The sequence below is a fragment of the Lindgomyces ingoldianus genome (genome assembly GCF_010093535.1).
Source record: "Lindgomyces ingoldianus strain ATCC 200398 unplaced genomic scaffold BDR25scaffold_1, whole genome shotgun sequence".
Taxonomy (NCBI): Eukaryota; Fungi; Ascomycota; class Dothideomycetes; order Pleosporales; family Lindgomycetaceae; genus Lindgomyces; species Lindgomyces ingoldianus.
The window spans coordinates 1,535,053-1,553,907 of NW_022985162.1; the positions used below are offsets into that span (position 1 = coordinate 1,535,053).

General features: G+C 50.4%; 4 protein-coding genes across 4 annotated transcripts; all 4 read left to right on the forward strand.

The window, feature by feature from the left end:
* The first annotated feature begins 227 nt into the window (after nucleotides 1–227).
* BDR25DRAFT_299608 (uncharacterized protein) lies at nucleotides 228–4,349 on the forward strand. The gene is made up of 2 exons (XM_033689198.1): nucleotides 228–350; nucleotides 405–4,349. Exon 2 carries the CDS (start codon nucleotides 471–473, stop codon nucleotides 3,900–3,902), a length of 3,432 nt encoding a protein of 1,143 aa, XP_033554675.1. The 5' UTR covers nucleotides 228–350; nucleotides 405–470; the 3' UTR covers nucleotides 3,903–4,349.
* Nucleotides 4,350–9,662: 5,313 nt separating this feature from the next.
* Nucleotides 9,663–10,732, forward strand: BDR25DRAFT_308695 (uncharacterized protein; the record flags this gene model as incomplete). Its single annotated transcript, XM_033691027.1, has 4 exons — nucleotides 9,663–9,845; nucleotides 9,903–10,046; nucleotides 10,109–10,295; nucleotides 10,365–10,732. The coding sequence occupies 4 exons, from the start codon at nucleotides 9,663–9,665 to the stop codon at nucleotides 10,730–10,732; spliced, it is 882 nt and encodes a 293-aa protein (XP_033554676.1).
* A 666-nt stretch (nucleotides 10,733–11,398) lies between these two features.
* On the forward strand, nucleotides 11,399–13,314 carry BDR25DRAFT_4358 (uncharacterized protein). The gene is made up of 2 exons (XM_033698573.1): nucleotides 11,399–11,434; nucleotides 11,608–13,314. The coding sequence occupies exon 2, from the start codon at nucleotides 11,731–11,733 to the stop codon at nucleotides 13,150–13,152; it is 1,422 nt and encodes a 473-aa protein (XP_033554677.1). The 5' UTR covers nucleotides 11,399–11,434; nucleotides 11,608–11,730; the 3' UTR covers nucleotides 13,153–13,314.
* Nucleotides 13,315–14,491: 1,177 nt separating this feature from the next.
* Nucleotides 14,492–16,596, forward strand: BDR25DRAFT_206850 (membrane transporter; the record flags this gene model as incomplete). Its single annotated transcript, XM_033684508.1, has 9 exons — nucleotides 14,492–14,689; nucleotides 14,751–14,764; nucleotides 14,823–15,031; nucleotides 15,090–15,298; nucleotides 15,434–15,758; nucleotides 15,814–16,156; nucleotides 16,206–16,240; nucleotides 16,309–16,489; nucleotides 16,545–16,596. 9 exons carry the CDS (start codon nucleotides 14,492–14,494, stop codon nucleotides 16,594–16,596), a joined length of 1,566 nt encoding a protein of 521 aa, XP_033554678.1.
* Nucleotides 16,597–18,855: the final 2,259 nt, after the last annotated feature.

Here is an 18,855-nt window from a genome sequence, read left to right on the forward strand (position 1 = left end):
TTTCCGCAGGGATTGGCGCCCGTGTCTTGAGCTAAACTAGCCTCCGCATTTTCCCCGGTGAGTGGCAGACCTATCAAGCTCCATGTCTCGACGACTCGGCACTGTTCCCACGCTCCCGGGTGCATGAGGAGGCGCTGGACTCTAGCCGTGTTGGGTTGCTGCATGCCCTCAGGCAGAGAAGAGTCACCGAGCTTCGTTGCTCTATCGACGGCCTCTTCTCTCCAACCCGTCGCTGTCGCACCCGCTCACCCACCTCCCACTTCCTGGCTGCGGCGCCCTCTGGCATATATAATTGCTGTCGCTCTCGACGAAGCTGTGTCTTTCTGTTGTACTCGCTCGCTAGACTCTCGGTAGGCGCTCGGCCCCGCCAACGTTCGTCTGTCGCTCTGTTAACGTGATGCAAGCTTCCGTAGACCTCAGTCATGTCTCAATCCTGAGTTGCTCGCGTCCCCTGTGGGATGCTCGAATAGATGCCTATGGAGGCGTTCGGGCAAAGTCATCCTGCTCACAATGCCCTTCCCGCGACCTCCACCCATGGTCCTTCCTCCAAAAGGCGCCTTCCTAATGGAGCATGCAATTATCGCGACGTAGCAGTCGGAACGTGTGGATGTAATCAATTCTGGGACAAATGTAGCGCAGAGCTTCATGAGGGCAGCACCGAGAAGCGCTCGAGCCACGAGCGCTCCACCTGGTGTGTATGCGGTCACCATGCCTGCTTCCATCTTCAAGACGCTCGCGCTGCGGCTGGAAGGCTGCAATCGTCAATGGCAGGCGCGTCTTATCGCGTACATGCTAGATGTAACGGTCGCTGTCAATTGCAGCCTGGGTCACAATGCAATCTCCACAGGGCAGCAAGACCAGTAGACGAGGACACCCCGTCGCTCGAGGGAAGTCAAGACTTGCAGAACGGACGCTTGAAGACGTCGCAGGCGGTCTCGAGCCAGAGTCTTCTGCAGCAAGCAGCTTCTCCCGCCATCGCATATGGCCAGAATGGGGAGGTGCTGGACCCTCCTTCCCAACCAAGCACTTCTGGCCTTCCCAGAGTCCCTTCTGTCTGCTTCTTGTCCCATGACCGCCCAACAGCAGCTGCTGATACTGATACCAGGAAGGTGAGGACTGACATGAGCCAGCCGAGACACAATGCCATGGGGCTTGGCTTGTCGTTGGTGAATCTAGGCAATACAGTAGACCAGTCTCGTCGCCAGCCTTCTGTAACATCAACAGTGCCGGACGAAATCGATAGAGCACCACATGGATTCTACAGCGAGTCGGAATTGCCATCAACTCGAGCCAATTCTGTCCCGGACGAAAATGCGCAGGAGACAAGGCCAGCACCGAATCCGATGGATCGTATCCTAGACTTCAATCGCAACCTGCACCTCGATGTCGGCGGCGATACGATTCCGAACACGTGCAACCCCGAAGACTTCCTCCAAAGCGCCACTGAAGTCGCTACTCCCAGTAACTCCAACACGCCCGACTTGGGAGCAGTCGATCACGCCGTCCATGACACAAAGAAGATCATTGAGACACTCGCACGCTTCGCAGAACAATATAGCGGCTCGGGTGCGAGGTCCAATGGCGCAGCGTTGGCTCCTGCCCCGCAGCGGCTGCTCACCGGCTCGCCTGCAACCCCTCAAGAGCAATTGCAGCATGCTTTGAAGTCTGCTTCGCCTCAAGCGCTTCAGAAACTGCTCTCCTATCTCAACCCTCTCCACAACCTGCTAAACTCAATACCGAATGTCGCAAGTACCATCCAAGAGATCATTACACGGTTGGACCTGTTGGAGAACAGCTCCTTCAACTTTGTTCAGCCGGATGATTTTCAACAGCATGTTGAGATGTATGACGGTCGCCTTCTGGAGCTTGAGCATCGCATGGATGAGCATGACAGGCTCCATCAGGCAATCGATGCTGATCAGAGCAGCAACTCGCATGGGAGACGGCGCATTGCCACCACGACCGATTCTTTTGGATCAAATCATTCTGCTCAATCCACCACGTCCTCCGCGCTAATCGTTGCGGCAATCGACCGCAAGGACATGGAGACCGAGATCGAAGGCCTTAAGGACCGCCTGGACACCCTCGAAGCTGCATCACTCCCCACAGTCGTTAATCCTTGGCAGGTTGAGGTTGTTCTTCTTCCTTGGGGTCGAGAGTTGCGCGGGATCTGGTTCTCTCCAGACGAGCCAATGCATGACCCCTTGAGAGGTGTCACTCAAGATACAGAGGAGTGGACTCAAATACGGAGTTCGGTTTCAGCCCCTCAGAGCATGCATCAAGGATCATCACAACCTTCGCAAGTTTTTGAACAGAATGCTACGTCGAGCCTGCATTCCAGCACACAGCATTCCCCCAATGGTTCTATTCTACTCAGTAATACTGGTAGCGGTTGGAGCAATCAGGCTATTAGCGACTGGGCAGCCGGTCCTATGGACGAGTGGCTGTCACCTAAGGCTTGCGGGAGCAATAACTTAGTATACAGGAGGTTGCAGAGTCGGGGTTTCATCAGATCTATCAATCTGAAGAGCGCCAACTCGAGTGACATTCAAGCAGCTCTCTCTGATGCTTTCGGCGACTTGCACGAGCACTTGGTGTATACTGATGCAGATTACCATCCCACTATCAACTCATATCCTGGTCTTCGGGCTTCCTTCATCCCCCTTCGGAAGACCGTGAAGTCGTCCAGGCTGCGCTTTCTGAGCCATGCCGAGATGTCCAGCTCGGCACTATGGTCCGCCCAATTTCTCAATTCAGGGGTAATGATGCGAGTATCAGGTGGCAAGAAGAGGCTCTATATCACGCAGCGAGAGGCGTATTTACAACAGAACAACAACACAGGAGATGCCTGGACGTGGCAGCAATTGCGGTTACTTCCTCGCTTCCAGCCAGATCCCGACTCAGAGATGGAAGGGAACGAGGAGCATTGCCAACCGCAAGTCGCTGAAGCGGATGCTCGGGAAGCTTGCTGGGCTTTCTTCGAAGCTTACGACCCGCCACTCAGCACGACCTCCTCCTTCAGTAGCAGTCATTCTGTTAACCTTTCAATGCGTCCCGCTGGCCGAACTTGGCGGAGATCCATCACACCTAGCTCCATCCTTAAGAATAAGCAATTCCAACCCATCTCACCACTAAGTGAGAATCACCCTCGCCGTCCAACACACGGTGGTATACGCACTGTTTCTGCGCCCACGATCGAGGAACGCCCGCACAGCTCGTCAAAACGTCGCTTCAACACATCGCCAGTCAAACCTTCCTCCGTCCCTCAGCCATCTTCCCGTTCTGCTTCTATTTCAAGACCCAAACGTCGTCGTGTCGCTCGTTCCCCCTCTCCTCAAGCAGCTGTCAATGTTCCTTCCAAAGCTTCAGACGTTCAGGATCCTGTATGGAACCCCACTCCTCGACGTTCACGTGAACCCCCTTCGCCCTTCTATTCCTCACATCCAGAACTACCCCGAACGAATTCCGATGTCACGAGTCGAAGCCAAAGATCTCTCGCAGTGGTGGGGAAGAACACCCCCTTTGCTTACGCCACACCGCATTCCGGACCCATTGTGGGAGCGGGCTCTGGTTTCGGCGAGTTCGCGGACCAGGCTGGTGACACTGAGGTCGATGATAATGACGCTGAATACGAAGACGATGGACAGAGCTGGGCTGGGGTTGAAGATAAAGACGATGATGAAGATGGCAGCAGCGATTCTGACGCTGAGGGTGGAGCTGAGATGGAAGATCAAGCTAGCTTCTCTGGCGAGGATGGCGGATTTGGCAGCGATGATGAGGACAACGATGATGGTGAAGATGGGGACGATGACTTCGGATTTGGGGCACAACAGCAAGAAGAAGATGAAGATGAGGATGGCAATGAGGTTTTTGATAGCCTTTTAAGGGTTCTTCGGGAGTAAATGGGGTGGGTTCTCCTAAAGTCCAAGTATTGGTTCTAGGGTTTGGTCAGCGCTAATGGATGCACTGTTTTGGGCCTGGTACAAGATCATTAGGCACAAATCCTCTTAGCATTTATGTTGGACCCGGTTCGTGGGTGGGTTCTTTCAACATTACTGGCAGGCAGGTAGGATATCCAGGATATATTGTTGGCTTAGGTTTAGGTTTGGATCTCTGGTGGGTCTTAAGGTCAATACCATTCTGCGCAGCAGAGTTCAAGGTCATGGAAGATTGGAACTTCTGTTTTCGGCATCCGGGAATTATTTTTTTGTATGTACGAATACTGTCTCATATTTTGGTTCCCGCTATCACATCACTCTTTTCGTTGTATTAAAATGATAGAGCAATCTCTCCTTTTAAGGAACGCGCTTCTGTTTGAGAGATAGATAGCACCGGGGGGTGGTAGATGGAGGAGATAGAATATATGCTTTGGTATTTACTTTGAAGATTGAATGACTGTGCGAAAGTGAATGCAAGTGCTTCTACAAACATTTCCTCGTTTATCCGAAATGCTAAATGGTTCAACCCCGCCATCTCATATCATCCCCTCTCACTATCGCCTGCACTCCTATTGCTCTGCTCCTCACCTCTCGGCTTGTCTCCTCCCCTTGATGTACTACTAAGAGAGACTATTGGAGTGCAGAACGTGGTAACCCTTTGAGATACTACACACCGCTGAAGGCTTTGAGGTTATAGTTTTGGAGACACTAGAGGAGTTCGTAGAAGGAGTTGTAGGCGGTGACGGGGGGAGAAGAGGCCGCTGATGGGTTTGACATTCTCGTACGAGTTGTAGGAGAAATGGAATAGATGACAGACTAGAGTGGATGGAAGGAGAGAGCACAGCGGGAATGAGAGCATATAGAAAGTCTTTCAACAGATCAAAGCAGTCTGGTTTAAAACGCGTAGGTAAGAAGCACCATGGCGCCGTCTAGCACTGGATCAAGAATCGAATACTGCTACAATGTTTGATGAAAACTGTTAGGCTAATTGGAGTCAGAAAAGGGGGTAGGATTGAGTGACCTCACTAAAAGCTACCAGATCGTTGCTCCGTTTGAGCTACATTGCAACCTCAAGGTCTCATTCTCATACCTCGTTCCCAAAACCCTGGTGGACTCGGGTCCCTATATTGCTCATGCGTCCAATCCTTCAGAACCAACTCACTCTGAGGCGAAGACCACAGTCTTGAGAACACATACATTGAGCCAACAAAGCCCCAATAGGCCCACCCAACGGCTAAACTGTCCAGAACTCTGTTCCTCTGACTCAAGCTCCCAGAGCATACCGGAATTATGCGCTAGTGGTTGGTTAGCAAGCAGGTATGCTGAATCCCCTAAAACCCTCTTGGCATGTGCGTGCGTGCGGCGAAGCATGGCGGGTGGACCAAACATCCTACAAATAAAGTGATATGTGGCAAACATGCTTGATTAAGCGCCAGGAAAGGCACAGCTCCAGCCAAGTATGCTTCAAGTGTTTTGAGGTTCTGTATAGTTTTGTATGTCCGTGGCGTCAGAACGGGATATGGACATGGGAGATTAGTCACAGTCTTATTTCTTTCGTTAAGCATGACAGAGAGCGGGGGCGTCTAGCTAGAACTGGGCGGACGTAGAGAAGGAACTCGGACGGCAGGCTAATTAAACAGGAGAATATTTAGGATTCCATATAAGCTTGTTATTGGTGACTGTCTGCCTTTGTCGCAAGATACGACGATGTGAGAAGGGGAAAGCCTCCTTTTCTCACGTAAGTAGTACGATTTTGGAAAGGAAACACCTAGAAGGCGGATGTTCGAGAACCCGACGAAGAGTGAAGACAGAAAAAAGGTATTAGAAATAGGCGTGAAACAATAGGCGCTGTCGGACTTCTGTTAGATAGCAATTGCGGCGAAGATGATGACGAAGTGGAACCTCGCATACCATTGGGATGCGCCAATGGGGCGTGGCATTATGTCTGATGCCACAGTAGGTGGGCTGTGTAAGCGCAACGCTCTGTTTGGTTCGTAGTCAAGCGGTGTCCGGATGAAATAGAAATTGGGATGCAAGTTGGTTTGTTATATGAAATATTCTTGTAGAACTGGAAGGATGTATCGAACCCCGTCACGGACCGGGGGAGCTGAACATCTGGATGCCGAACTTGGACCATGATCACGCTTGAAGTAGTAGTGATTCAGACCCCAAGAGAATAAATCCCATGGATGGGATTAGCCCCCAACGGATTCTGAAGTGTGTCGAGTGCAGTAGTTAGAATAGGCAGAAGCAACATCGGACAACACGCTAAGAGAAAATTTGTGAGCGAGCCGGGTTCCTGATTCAGACGCTGATTCGGAGGCGTTTATGAGGATGAGCAACTTTACCCGTGGTCCAGTCCGTCGGAAGCCTTTTCTCAGCGAGAAATGACCTTCGTTGACAATCAGCGAGGGGTAGTGTCACGCCATAGCGCCCACGAGTGTGCAAAGTCCCTAACTCGGTGTTTCATTAAGGTTAAATAAGCTTAAGGTTATCACTTCGACCATCTTACCTACTTTGGTGAATACTAACGACTGAAATCCTACTCAGATAGAAGAAGTACTATCTCCGCTCATTGGCTTAAACGAAGGATTTTTCAGGCGGTTGGACCCCTTGGCAGACGCTTTTGTGGGAAGAACCCAACGAAGTTGACACGGCTGGTTGATAAAATCGGTGTTCACGAGCATTGGAACAGATAACAGACAATAGATAGTAGATGAAAGAGTGGCCCTGCAAGAGAAATGGTGGGCTTACCCTCATTTGTTAATGAGAACGCCTGATTACGGCTAAGGGTTTGCCTTGTCTTACCTTGTCCGAAGGATTCCTTTAGGGGCTTAAACGGGAAGTTGTAAAATGCCTTCGTACGACAAAGACGGGGACTTGTCTTAGGTGATTTCCATTCCCGTTAGGCGGTGCCTCTGAGCATCTGTGGATTGTACCACAGGACTATCACGGAAGGTCGCATGTGAAGTGCAGGATCGGCTAGCGAGGCATGAATTCTATTGGCAGTGAACGAGTAATCTAATGAGAAATTTAGGAACACCAATGCGATTGTGCAGCAGCCTGCGCATGTATCGACTGTTGCATCTTCTTCAACAGCAAGTTGGTTCGTGCCGCAATATAAAATTTGTGGTACCTACCTCTTCTAGGAGCCAACTTTAAGAGGCATTACCCAGTTATAGGAAAGAGTGCTTAGCCCTGTCAGACACCGGGAGTGGCTGCAAATTAAAATAAGGTCCTCCCGTGAAGGATTAACGTTGTAGATCCTGCACCGGGACGAGGCTGTGATTGTGCTCTGGTGGAACGTTGAGGCCTCCACAGGTTAGCTCGAAGCGGTTCGGTGTACGCGGGACACGAACTTTGTAAGGAGCTCACTTCACTAGACTTGAAGAGGCGGGGTTCGATAAGTTGAGTTAAACGTTAATGATTAGATTTGCATCATAGACATGCCATACAAATCATAGCATGAAGTAGGATCTAGAAAGGAGGAAGAACCGACTGGTGGAAATTCTCTGTATGATGAATGATGATTAAGAAAATGGTCATCAGCATGAGGTTGAGGGAATTGCGCAGTTTGCTTCCAATTTCAGATATTAAACGAGGCACCCCGGATACCGATTTGGTAAGTTACCTACTGTGTCAGCCTGACTCCGAAACACACAGCGCTACTGCAGACCTGAAGTGTCTGGATTCAAGCGCAGATCATGGGGATTAAGGTTCTGAACTAAGCTGCTTGCCTTTGAGAGCGTTCCTGCAAGATGATTCGTGCCCGTTGCCCGTCATGCAAGAGGGGGCCAAAAATACAAATGCTGGCTCGAATAGGGTAATAGCGCGAGAAGCTCCGCTTGAGGATGTTCGTATCCGCCTTCATTCTCGGAAATCTCGACTTGCTTGACTAAAGGATCTTATGCCACTTCCCAGCATGTGTAATGACGCTGGACTTGTCGAAGGGTTGTGTGCACTGCAAGGCTGTACGGCGTTCTACCAATGATGATTACCTAGTGCGAAGGATCGGAGTGAGTGCGCTGATGTGAGCTCGTTCACTCTGACCAGTTTTAAGGATCAAGAACATTTGACGTTGTGAGATTCCGGACCGCATTTTCCTTTTCGCGTAATTACCCCCATCAGCGACGACGGTCGCCGATATTAAAAAAGCTTCGTGTGAGGATGACAGGTGGTACCGAGGGCCCAGTTAATATACGTTCAGGTGGATGCAGGTGCGCAAACCCGGATCTTGCAGACTGAATACGATGGTTCATCTAAATCTTCCTGCGACGCTGCGGCACGTAATTGGTGGTTTAATAAAAATCGTGCTTCGTTCATCCTTTTTCCGAGTGGCGTGTGAGCAGTCGTCCAGCGAAGGTTTGAGAGAGATCGGGCGCTATCGGACAGGCAAATTGCTTGGCCTACCTTAATTTTTCGTCGGGCTGGTTGTAATTCACGAGGTGATTCATTGTGGGCGCCGGGAAGAGAGTGTTGGAACGAGAGGCGCAGTTCTAGAACTGGCGTTGGCGCGCCTTCGTGTGGGCAACACTAAACTTTTTTTTCTTGCAAAAGAAACGAGCCCGTGGTCGGTTGGTGGAGATCGTTTTCGGCTCCAGCCTGTGGAGCTCACATGCACTGTGGCAGTACTTCCAAGGTTGTCGCAGAGCGAGCAGATAGTGAAAGTGTAGGTGGCTAAGGAGCGCTTCTGCGACTTTGTCTTGTCATATTGGAACAATAGTAATAATCAGGCCTCTGACTACGCCCGGTGGGTTTGGTGGAGCGGTGGGTGGTGGAGGGTTCGCATGGCAATTTTGGATCCGAGAATAATTGCTCCATTGGGTTCATGGCTTGCTGCGGGCGTGCCGTGGATGAGCAGGCGGGACAGCGGGTCAGAGATTTATGCTTAACTCTCTTTCAACCTTATCTGGAACCCTGTCCATCGCAAGCGAACAAGCCGGCTGATCAGAATCGTACCGCATCGTATGACTTAACCGGACGCCGGGCTCAATGTTGCATCTACGACTCCTGGCACACCTGCTCCCTTCTTATGTATGTCTTTTCGAAGGGCACACGATCGATGGTTCTCACAACCTCTTCGGAACTCAAGCAAGGGGGGTTTCGTTTGTCTCGTTTGTCCCATGGCTGCGTAACTGCCGAAATGTGGAGTCGGCGGCTTGGGGTGGACGAGTTTCCATGATCCGTCAACGCTGACGCGGCCATCATCCGAGCAATCCGATCCACACAAGACGCCGCCGTCACTGGGCTGCACGATGACCAGGCTTGGCCGAGTGTCGAAACAAATCCGTGTTTGCTGCTTGGCAAGCTTGCGCAACCTAGGCCAATAAATTTTGACTCGGGCCTTTGTCTCGCTGTGGCAAGCTGAGACGCCAGTCCACAACATTCCTTGCAGCGAATGTTGCTGATAATCGACCCATGTTCACGCTGCCTTAGGACATTTGTAACGAGGCCTCGCAATAAGACACGAAGACTGGCTTGCCCAGACTCTTGGTGGATATTGTTGTGACGGCTAATGCCTCGCCAGAAGCCGCACCAAGGCGCTCCACCCCGCTCAACCATTCGCACACCGACTGCCTCGAGGTAATTATTGACGGGTGCAAACAGCTATTTCGGTGCACGAACAATGAGCTGGAAGCGCCCGTCGATTTTCTCCAGAGGTAAGGATTCCGTCAGCGTGGAAGCCTTCCTCGCTATCGTATTGCGGAACAGAGTAAGCTTAAAATGCATTACACCCAAGGCTTATCTGCTGGAAGCCGAGGTCCTGGTGTGCAGGGAAGTTCGAGTAGGAATAATATTACGTTGGCTTGTGGAGCCGAGCGGATACCTTTCCAAGAACAAGCTCCTGAGATACCTGGTAGGAATCAATTGCCTAGTCTTCACAAGCTGCTGTCTCTGAGGTCTCTCGTGCGAGCGTCTGCGTAACACAGCAGGCGGTAACCCACCATCACTCGCGTACCCTAGGCGCTTCGTGGATGCAAGAAGGCATGTCATCAGGAGCAAGCAAGCGAGAGCGAGCGGAGTTATCCTCCCACTGAGATCTTTGTCAGTCTTCTCAGCACCAGCGGCACAGCTACGAAGAGGTGTGGAACGGTTCCGCCAGGCAAGGTGTTTTAGGCGTCCTTGGGGCCAAGACACACCATGCAAATGCCATAATACAATTGATGCAGCAACAGCACGAGTTGTTTTGTGTCGTTGGTGATGGGAACTTGGCTCGGCTGGGTATTTCCCACCAGCAGGTAATGAGTGAACCTGAGGCCAAGTCGCACAAGAAGACGCTTGTTGTGGGCGCGCATGACGAGCTGCTCGATGCCATGCCCGATGAGCATCGCCAGGGCTTGGACCTGGGCGAGAGGTGTCAGAGCCGGGATGGGATTGGACTGGCCAAGCGATGGAAGGCTTGTCGACGTTAAAGATTAGGATTAGGTTGCTTAGCGTCTTTTAAGGTGATGAGCTCTGTCGGCCCCGACCATCGCACAGAAAGCTTGGCTGATCGAGGCTGTACGAGCGCTGAGTCCGGCGGCGGACTGGGCGTCCACGGCGTCGACTCCATCGAGCCGTCCAAGACCAGCACCAGCCTGCCAATCCGCCGGGGGAAGCGGACAAGTGTCTTGTTGAGACTTGGGTTCTGCCCTACGGTGCCTGCGCTCGCCGCCCACGCCGCGTCCTGTTGGCGATGCGTCTATCTGGCCATCTCGTCTCGTTTCGCGCGAGGGTGCGGCGAGGCAGCCGTCGATAATAGCAGATTTGAGCAGTTTGAAGCAGCGGACACACTGGACAGAGTCCGTCTGTAGACAGGGGGCCGCTCCGCCTGCTCGCAGCGTCCGAGAGTCCGGGTTCGCACTGCTGGGAGCGACGACAAAGTTAGAAGCCAACGGCGTTTAAATAAAGCTTGTCCCGACTGTTTGACAGGCCTTATTTCGCTCTCAGCGCCACACCAAGCCCTCGGCGACGATCAAGAGCCCAGGGTGTGCCGCCAACAAGCACAAAAGCGTTCCGTGCGCACTCCCTTCGTACATACAAGTGCACCCAGAGCCCTCCGCCGTGCCCCATATAGCACATCACCGCCTCGCGTTCCTGCCACACCCTCATTTCGTTTCATCCGCCAGGCTCGTTTCAAGTCTCCGGCCCACTCAACAGTGCCGTCACTGCCTGAAGAGACGACCTGTCCTCGGACCACCCTCACCATATATCTCTCCCAGCGGCAATTGATTGCGAGGCTGTCCATTGTTCAGACCCCCGACCCTCTCTCGGCGTGCTCACATTGCATCACTGCCTGCCAGTCCTAAAGGTACGTGTGCATTTCTTTGGTCTCCGTTACCTCATCAATATCGCCTCACGACCATTCATATCCCCCCGTCAAGCTCGTCGCAACCCACTTGGTACCTTGTCATCCCATCTCGCTGGTGTCGGTAGAGCCCCACCATCCACACGCCAGTTTTCCCCTTTGGAGACTACCAGTGCGCTGCATAAACGGCAAGGCTGTCTGCGAAATCGTGCGTATCCTCAATTGTCCGCTGGCCCTGCTTGATCCTTCTTTCCTCGGATCCCTAACACCCACCGGTCGCTCGAAACACGTTTTCGTACGTAAGCGACCATGGGTTGGCGCAACCCCATCGTTCCGTAGTTCGAGTGGAGCTATAAGCTTGAGCTAACGCATGTGTCACAGCACCCATGAAGCCCTAACTCACGTCGAACTCTGTGTTTCATTCAAGCTTCTTCCTTCCCCAGTGTTCACCATCCATAGCACCCAATACCTAGTACCACCACCACCACCACCACTGTCTCTGCAATGGAGACTTACACCGGCCATGTCCGCACGCCGGCCGACGCCATCCTGCTCTTCGAGGCTTGTCGAACCGGCCTGTTGCCCCGTGTCCAGCGCCGACTGTCCGAGAAAGAGCGCCAGCAAATCAAGTCTGGTTCAGTCTTTGTGTGGGACGAGAGGGAAGCGGGCATGAGGCGGTGGACTGATGGGAAGTCGTGGAGTGCAAGCCGAGTGTCTGGGAGCTTCTTGACTTATCGGGAAATGGAAGGCAAACGTGGAGGGAATGGATTTCCCACACAAGCACCACCGCCGAAGCGACCGAGCGGAAAGTCCCCAGATGGATCCAATACGGGAGACTCAGAAGGCGAAGGCCCAGATGGATATCGCTATAAGCCAGATGGGCTCATGAAGCAGTCCTTTAGCATCACAACAGCAGGCGGACAGCACCTCCACCTGATCAGCTACTATTCGCGCTCACATCCAACTGCGTCGAACCTGAAGTCACCGACAACAGATCCTCAACTTCGCCATATCCGCCCTCCCAAGAACATGTACCCGGAGTCGACTGTTAACGAAACAACCAATGTTCCTGCTGTCACTCGAGGGCCAATGCCTGGCTCGCCATTTGCTCCTTCACCACACCAGATTGGACCAGTATCTCCATTCCCTCGCCCAAGCACCGTCCAACCAGTCTTTGTTCCAGTCGGTTATGGGCCACCTACTCCGAACGGCACTCCTCCGTATCAATACCCCTACTATCCGCCGCAACAAGGTCACTCGCCGGTACCCTATCCTCACTTTCTCTATACCCAACCCTACCATAGCGCACCACCCACCATGTACGACCGACCACCAGCCCCAATGAGCAACACCAATATACCAGCTCATCCCCCGCACCCAATGGGTCCTCATCCTGGGTATGGTCAACCCCAATACACACCACACCCGTCAGCACGGATCATGCAAGCTACCGAACTCGCTCACCACCAAGCCCAAGCCCAAGCCCATGCCCAAGCCCATGCCCAAGCCATGGCTCAGAGTCACAACCTTCCACCTAGCCACACAACCCTGCCGGAACAAGGACCCCAGCTCCCCGCCATTAATGGAGCATCTATGGCTTCAAGGACTGAGAAAAAACCTCCAACACCTCAACCTAACGATTCGAGGTCACAGGAATCCTTAGGAGTTCCCGAACAGAACGGAGCTTCAACAAACAGTGCTCCTTCCCCCGCCAGGACTATTCCCAGCGTTGGGTCTTTGCTAAATACTCATCCTACAGACAACAACATTGATCCCAAGAGCAACCAGAGCAACAGCCGGCTCGGAAGCAGGAGCCCTAACAGTTCCCAAAGACCAACTCGAGAGATCCCCGGGGATAGGCTCATTGCCAATATCACAACAGACACAAACCAGATCCAAAAGCTCAATAGCGTGTCGTTTCGATAGCGCCTCATACGAGTAGCAATCGTTTTGAGTTTCTTAGCCACTTCCTTACGACTTTCCTTCTCCTTTACTTCATCAACTGTGGTAACGATTGTTTTGTCGCAAAATGGTTAGAGGGGCAGTCTCACAAGCATGTGCCAGCTAAATATAAGCGGCACCTTATGTAGCGGCAATACGGATGCATATAGGCGGCGTTCGGAAACTGATACTATTTTTAAGTGAGAGCGATCTAACTACGCATGGTTTGAGCTGATTAGGCTCTGGAGTTGATGGTTTACGTGTGAGGGAACACACATCAAAGGTTTCTTTTCGTGGGTCACATGGTTCTCAGGAGCATCGGGCATGGGAGTTTCGCCATGGACAGGCCATGCGATGATCTGTAATAAAGTTTCCACGATACGCGCTGGAGTCTAAGTATTTAGGAGCAATCAACCGCTTGTAACACTTGCAAGGTTATTTTCATGCTTAAATTTGCTGTGCGTCGAATCCATGGATAAGCTGGCTCGCTTCCGTATTTCAACACGGAGTTAATAACGACATTCAGTCCCAACAAAGAATATCGATGAAACATGACTGATGCAAGGCAAGTTCTACCAGCCGACCCTTCGAGCTTAATATGCAGTTGACACCATTGGCTCTTCTTGGGACGTGCATACCGGAATCTGTTCATAAATGAATCCGACAGTGTTCGCAACTGTTTGAGCAATTACGAATAGGCATTCACAGGTACCAAAACGTACAGTACGATTAAGGTTTCTCCGCATCGGTGTTCCAGCTCCCGTTCGGTTTTTATTCGGTGAGTTTCCCTATCTCGCGGGCTCGGAATGTGACCTCCGGACCTCTCCCTCCCATCGCAGCTTCCCTATTAGGAATAACGTGCTGTGAATCACCCGCCACAGCATCATTCACAACCTAGCACCCACCCCCCACTGTCGTGCAGATCGACCAAGTCACCCAACGGCTTGCTGGCTGTATGCTACATCCGCGTCCTCAATGCCGCTATCGATGCCGTCACTTTGATTTTAGAGAGATTCCTCCCTTGGAGACATGGGTGTTCGTATCACGTCTTTCCCAGGAGTCGGATTGCTTGATTGCAAGCGTCGAGCTTATCGCATGCTACCATCTGATTGACAGAAAGCACCTGATTCTATTCTCCCTCCCCCACCCTCCTCTCTCATAAATGCCTCCATGTCCCGAAGGTCTAGAGCGGAACATTATTCACCTTTGAAGTATTTGATTCTGTGGGATCTTCGGTATATAAAGCCAGGAACGTCCTGTTCTTCGACTCTACACCGAACTTGATCCGGCAGTTATGGTGGATACATCAGTCGAGAAAGAGACGATGCCGAGTGACGTTGTGAGGGTTATTACAGGCACTTCGAGGGGTGAACAGAAACATGTTCCAGAATACCTACTCAAACACTCGCACGATGCAGATGCGGCGATGAAAGCCTTTGAGGGTTTCGAAGGGCAGACGATCATTTTGACAGAGGAGGAAAACAAGAGGTTGTTGAGGAAGATTGATATGCATTTGATGCCTGTAAGACTGATATAGATTGCCTTCAACTTTTCGACAAATTTCACTAATTACAGATCGATAGATCCTCTGTGTTGTGTAAGATTAGAGCCGTTTTTCTCTATCGCCCAACAAGAAGACTGACAGCAGCTTAAAGATACGGGTTGAATTACCTAGATAAGACGACATTGAGTTATGCTAGCATCATGGGTCTTAAGCTTCCTCCATCAGGCGACAAAAACAGAAGCGGGATAGGTATCTCAGGTACTCAGTACTCCTGGCTTGGATCCATGTTTTACTTTGGTTATCTGGCCTGGGAATATCCTACGAGCCGCCTACTTCAAAGGCTGCCGCTCGGCAAGTACTGTATGCTCACCCACCGCCTGTCCATTTATATGCCAAAGAGAAATTTGACTTGTTCTAGCTGCGTTCAATGTCATCATGTGGGGGCTGGTTTTGTCCTGCTTTGCTGCGACGGAGAATTATGGTGGGGCCATTGCTATTCGATTCTTTCTTGGAGTTTTCGAGTCTGCTGTTACACCGGGATTTGCACTTTTCACCTCTCAGTGGTATACTAAGAAAGAGCAAGGGACACGGACTGGTATATGGTTTTCATTCAATGGATTCGCGCAGGTAATACATGCTATTTCTCCCACACTCAACTTGTCCCGCCGTACCCAAGACTTTTCACAAGGCTTTCATCGTAGAGAAAATCGAGTTCGGTCGGCTCAAATATTAATGATAATTTCAGCTAACTGTCGTCACTAGATATTCGGCGGGCTTGTCGCCTACGGCATAGCAGTCGGATGCCGTAAATACGGCACTTCCCTCGAGCCTTGGAAAATCGTCTTCCTCGTCACCGGCCTCTTGACCTCAACAATCGGATTCATCTTTCTCTGGGTAGTACCAGATAACCAATTAAATTGCCGATGGCTCAGTAAAGAAGACCGACTTCTCGCGATCGAAAGAATTCGGATCAACGGCCAAGGAGTTGGAAACAAGCACTTCAAGTGGTATCAATTCAAGGAGGCATTGTTGGACCCACTGAGTTGGGCTTTCTTCTTTTATGCCCTTATTGCTGATATCCCTAATGGTGAACCTTTCCTTCCCACTCGCATTTACTAGGCATATCGACTGACATATCTAAGGCGGTATATCCAACTTCTTTTCTCAACTAATTGTCGGCTTCGGCTACACTCCCGAACAGTCCCTCTTATACGGAACACCAGGCGGCGCTGTGGAAATCGTCATGCTTATCGGATGCGGCTGGGCTGGTGACAAATATGGAAACCGGATTCTAATCTCCATGTCCGGACTTTGTCTGGCAATTTTAGGGATGATTCTTATCGTCGCCCTACCACTAGGTAACAATAAGGGGCGATTGGCAGGATACTATCTCACGCAGGCCAGCCCGACGCCGTTTGTAGCATTGTTGAGCCTGGTTAGTAGCAATGTTGCGGGATATACCAAAAAGACCACTATAGCTGCCATGTAAGCTGGAGTACTTCGAAGAAAAACGGGACTCGCTAATGAAGTTCAGGTATCTCATTGGCTATTGCACGGGGAACATAATTGGTAAGCCAATATCCCCACACCGTCTCCATTTCCACGCATGAGTCTCTTCTAATCCTCGACATGCATAGGTCCTCAGACCTTCCGCGCTGAAGACGCTCCCCGGTATGTTCCGGCCGAGATCACCATAATTGTTTGCTGGAGCGTCTGTTTGGGTATTCTTACCTTCATATACGTACACTGCGTATTGCAGAACAATAAGAAAGCGAAGGTCAGAGCAGAGCCTGGATATGTCAAGCTAGAGAACCAAGAGTAAGCTTTTTATTCAACTTCCATTGTGGATACGAGGTGCTGATTGGAAGTGCAGATGGCTTGATCTCACCGACAAGGAGAATCCGGAATTCATATATACGCTTTAGGAGGTATCAGCCTACAGCGAGAGTTATGTTTTGAAATTGTAGAGGGTTTCGAAGTTAAGGTGATCACTGCTGGTCAAAGAATGATAAGAGGGACTGGGGCTCAGTGAGAGTTAACGTGTAATAAATATAAAAGGTCATGTTTTTTGACATTCCAATATCTCGGTAGATGTCCCAAGTTCGCACGAAAAATCAAAAGATGTGCACACTCGCACTCATCGTCAACGGGGCTCTCTCCCCTTCTAACGTTCGAAAACAGCGCTCGCTCAAGCTACCTACAAAAAGAGAAAGAAACAAGCGCATGAAACTAACCGTAGATAAGGAAAGAAAAATATCAAAATAGCTGCTCACTTGAGCTAAGGGAACTCTCCTCACTTAAGATTTCAACAGTAACCTCGTGAATTTACTCTTCGAGGGACCTGCGTCTTGCTCTCTTGAAGCCGGTCCTAAATTGGCGAAATCTAGGAATAAAGCTGGCACAAGTTTCTACGTGGGAAACTTGTAGTGGGGGAACTGTGGCTGATTTCCCGCCACACCAACCCAAGTTCGTTTATTGAGGACTTGTGGGAATTTTTGGGTTAATATAGGCCACAAGTAAGAGTTTAGGGGTATGGAAGAGAGAGACGTTTCGTAATTTGAGGGGATGTGAGATGAGTCAGCGCTGACGGAATTGGATGTGCACAGTGGTGGCTGCAGAGGATCCATGTGAGTGAGTTTCGTCGGTCACCATCATATGCTATAGCCGTGATTGTGACCCTATAGCAGTGGACCACTGATTGTATCTAAGAAAATGTGATTGGGATCTTGAGGGTTTTGGAAGATTTTCCCATTTCTCAACCAACTCCGTCCCCAGTCTATCGCTTGTCCCTTGCAATGAGTTGCATGGAGGCCGACTGCAATACCCGATTTCCTTCTTTGAGCCATGTATCTATGTGCTCTCCACACTCTGTTGGAACGCGTATAATTCCTGATCTTTTTTTTCTCGCTCTTCTCATCCCCCAGCTGACATCTCTATTCTCTCTTGGAAACCTGTGGCTAGAGGGACTGGTTAAGGAAGCGGTAGAAGTTCTTGATGTAAGTTTAGCACGGTACCTGGTATAAAACCAAAACCTCGCCGCTTCTACGCCTATATGCTCTCGACAAGCTTTTGGCCTGTTGGGAAACGATCTTAGAGACACTTGCCGCTGGCTAGAGCTCGTGAACTAGAACGTCACATAGAAACACAGATAGTCTCGCATCAAGGAGGTGAAGTCCGGTGTGAAAAGAGAGGTCGCTGTTCTCCAGCAAGGAGTTTAATATATAGACTCTACTCCTGGCCATCCTCCGCGCTGTATGTAACATGCTGTATTAACAACACTAATCATGTCGTCAGTTACAACTACGCATTTTGCAACGTTTGCTGCGGTTCCGTACAACTGCATGGATACTTTTCTCCAGGGGCTTTCTGTCGAGTTCATGCAATCCTCATTGAAGAGTTGTCCCTGTACACTAATACTCTTCCCTAGCTAGAGGAAATTCCTACGCCCGAACCATTCCGAATACGGCAAACTTAGTAACTCCACCATCCCTTTAGAAAATATTGACTAGTCGTGGCTTGGTGTGTTGTGTGGCGCTGTTGTTGGGAGGAGTCTCTTGGTCGGGAGGCTTTACGTCAAGACGTTCGTTATTTGGATGTTCGTAGTTCAGGAGTTTGGCATTTAGATGTTTTTCTTTAACATGTTCCTTGGTAAGAAAATGTTCTTGTTAGTGTTAGTAGGCCCGTAGGGTTTTCTGGAAGACTTCTTTACCTGTCTCGGCGTATCCTTTGTCTCTGGAAATGTTATTAGCAGCCGCAATTAATGGAAAAATAAAAGTAACGGCTGGCTGTTCACTAACATAATGGAAATTTGATTTGCAATGAGAATCGGCATCGTCTTAATATCTCCCTAAATATAACAAAGGGTTGATGGATCAAATATGCCCTCCCCTAGTCATGTTCCGTGATGTGTGTTATTAACGCAAAGGTCTAATAAAATAGACTTGAATTAGCTAATTAGCACTAAAGTTGAGGCAATCTTTTCCAGGATGAATGCACAAAGAAAGTGGGTAAGAAGAAATATCCTGGAGGCCGTGAGTAGCATTGCTAGAGACGGGACCAGGAATGATGATCCATAACCGATGTGAACCCTTCCAGTCCTTTTGAATAGCATAATATCAAACTCCAGAACAGATGTTCGTAACATTTGAACGCCAACCAATGACCAAGCACAGTGACAACCCTTA